The following is a 2316-nucleotide window of genomic DNA, read 5'->3' as shown; positions in this document are numbered from 1 at the left end:
TTTTCTTTATATAAAAATAGATGTTTGCTTTTTAAATGATGTAGAGGTGCTTAATTTCATCATTGTTATTTGGTTGTTAGTTTCCTACCTTTACTCAGTCTCTTCTTTGAAAATTGTGAAAGTCAGTTACTTCTCAGGACAAACACTGCAGCTGGAGAAAACAACAACAACAATTCTCTGCACAAGCAAGAAAGGCAAACAGACATTCAAATCCAATCATGTCTCCTGCAAAGGCTTAGACCAGGCTTCTTGGCTGTCCACTGAGTAGCTAGTATTTACAACGGAAACTGAAGTTCATTCCATAGCAGCAAATGATCTCCTTGAAAGTCTTGCGCATTTCCAGGCTGCGAAAGGCATAGATGAGCGGGTCAATGACCGAGTTGCACATGATTAAGACCAAGTAGGTGGTAAAGTGGGACATGTAGCAGACACAGTAGGGGTTCTTGGGGCAGGTGATGATGAGGATGAGGTGGAGGAAGAAAGGTGCCCAGCAGCAGATGAACACCCCCAGGAGAATGGTGATGGTGATGGCCCCCTTCATGCAGGTCCTCTGCTGGACGATGCCTTCAGCTGGCAAGGCTGCGATGCGCTTGATGTGTAGCCGAGCGAGCAGGAACATGTGGAGGTAAAGGGTGGCCATTAGCACCAGCATGGTGAAGAACATGGTGATCAGGCAGATTATGACTGTCTTGCTCTCAGAGTAGACGATGAAAATGATTCCGCAGATGATGCAGGCCAGCCAGATGACGGTGATGGACAGCAGGGCCTTTCTTACGGTCATCATGCTGTGGTAGCGAAGGGCATAGAAGATGGTGATGTAGCGGTCAATGGCAATGACGAGCAGGTTGCAGATGGATGCCACCAGGGAGATGCAGATCATGGAGTCAAAGATGTTGTCCATGATCTGGGTGAAGCGGTCATTGATGACCAGGTAGCGGTTGTTGAGGGTTGCAATGACGATGGTCTCCAGTGAGTTGGACACGCTCACCAGCATGTCCGCGGCAGCCAGGCTGCACAGGAAAAAGTACATTGGTGAGTGCAGGTTCTTGTTCTTGATGATGGCCAGAATGACCAAAATATTCTCCAGCAAACTGATGATCCCCAGGGTCAGAAACACCTCAGCTTTGATGAGGACCTGCTCACAAAACCCAGGGGTGCTCCGGTTGCTATATGTGCTCGATTCGTTGATGAATGCAGTGGCATTCAAAGGCTCTGGCAGAAGCAGTGTGTGCCTAGTGCCGTTCATCCTGAAGACCGGAGAAGTGATTTTTGGGAAGCTGAGCGGACTCCTCACTTACCCTCTCTTTCCAACTCCCACAATGATATTGCACTAGTTAAAGTCTGTTATGTTTTGCTTTCAGAACTCATTGCACCCTTTTCCAAGAGGGGAAAAAAGAAAAGAGCTTCCAAGCTGCTTCAATTCTCTTTTTCACTTTGCAGCGCAAACATAGAGAGGATAGTGATGAGCACACTGAGACTCACACATGCGCACATACACACGCACAAACACACACACATAAACTCTCCCCAACAGTGAAGGCAGCTCCTCCTTCCAGCAGTAGCATTTATTTCCACTGAAGAGACTTTGTCTTACTGACAAGCAAGCCTCGTGCTGCACATGCCAGCTGTGTGATAGAGACATTCTCAGGCTGTCTGAAACGCTGGTACAGGCGATTTGTTGCCCTCTTCAGTCACCTCCGCTAATGAGACAAATCATTCCCTTACTGGAGAGAGTGCCTGCTGTATTTATATCCAACAGGTTTATTGGTTCATGCTATATATATATATATATATATATATATATATATATAGAATAATCACACAAATCTAAATGCAATCTTCGATTGTTACAAATATACAAACATTAACAGTATTGGCAATATAATGAGAGAAGGGCAAGATATTAGTATTTTATGGCACAGAAAGACACAGATACAGAAAGGATGTTATATTATTAAAGGAAATACATTAAGATTACAGACCCTACATGTATTATAATAATGATTTATGGTTCTTGTTCTAAGAGTTAACTACAGTGCCTTTCCCTGCAGAATGAATTTATATGAGACTGACATTTCTCTTCAATTTATTACTTTCTGTACCATTTCTCCTATTATGCAAGTTAACTTGCTCCCTGACTGCTAATGGTTTAGGACAAAATAAAGTCTGTTTTACTATCTAGCAATCTCTTTATGTAGCTTGTCACTATGTATGAATATGTGTGTCACAGACCACAAAAAAACAATGGTCAATTCTAGTAATAATTATTCAATTTTCTGCTTACGCAGAACTTCATTAGAAGTGTTTACCTTTAGC

General features: G+C 43.2%; 1 protein-coding gene across 1 annotated transcript; it reads right to left on the bottom strand.

The window, feature by feature from the left end:
- Positions 1-268: 268 nt before the first annotated feature.
- Positions 269-1246, bottom strand: mc3r (melanocortin 3 receptor). The gene has a single exon (XM_066702885.1). It carries the CDS (start codon positions 1244-1246, stop codon positions 269-271), a length of 978 nt encoding a protein of 325 aa, XP_066558982.1.
- Positions 1247-2316: the final 1070 nt, after the last annotated feature.

This window comes from Amia ocellicauda, chromosome 4 (assembly GCF_036373705.1).
Source record: "Amia ocellicauda isolate fAmiCal2 chromosome 4, fAmiCal2.hap1, whole genome shotgun sequence".
NCBI classification, from domain to species: Eukaryota; Metazoa; Chordata; class Actinopteri; order Amiiformes; family Amiidae; genus Amia; species Amia ocellicauda.
The sequence above is the reverse complement of the archived record's forward strand: the minus strand, read 5'-3'. Positions and strand labels throughout refer to the sequence as shown.

What these genes read in the sequence shown, in the direction of transcription:
- mc3r (XM_066702885.1), bottom strand. Translation starts at nt 1,246, where the DNA reads ATGAACGGCACTAGGCACACACTGCTTCTGCCAGAGCCTTTGAATGCC.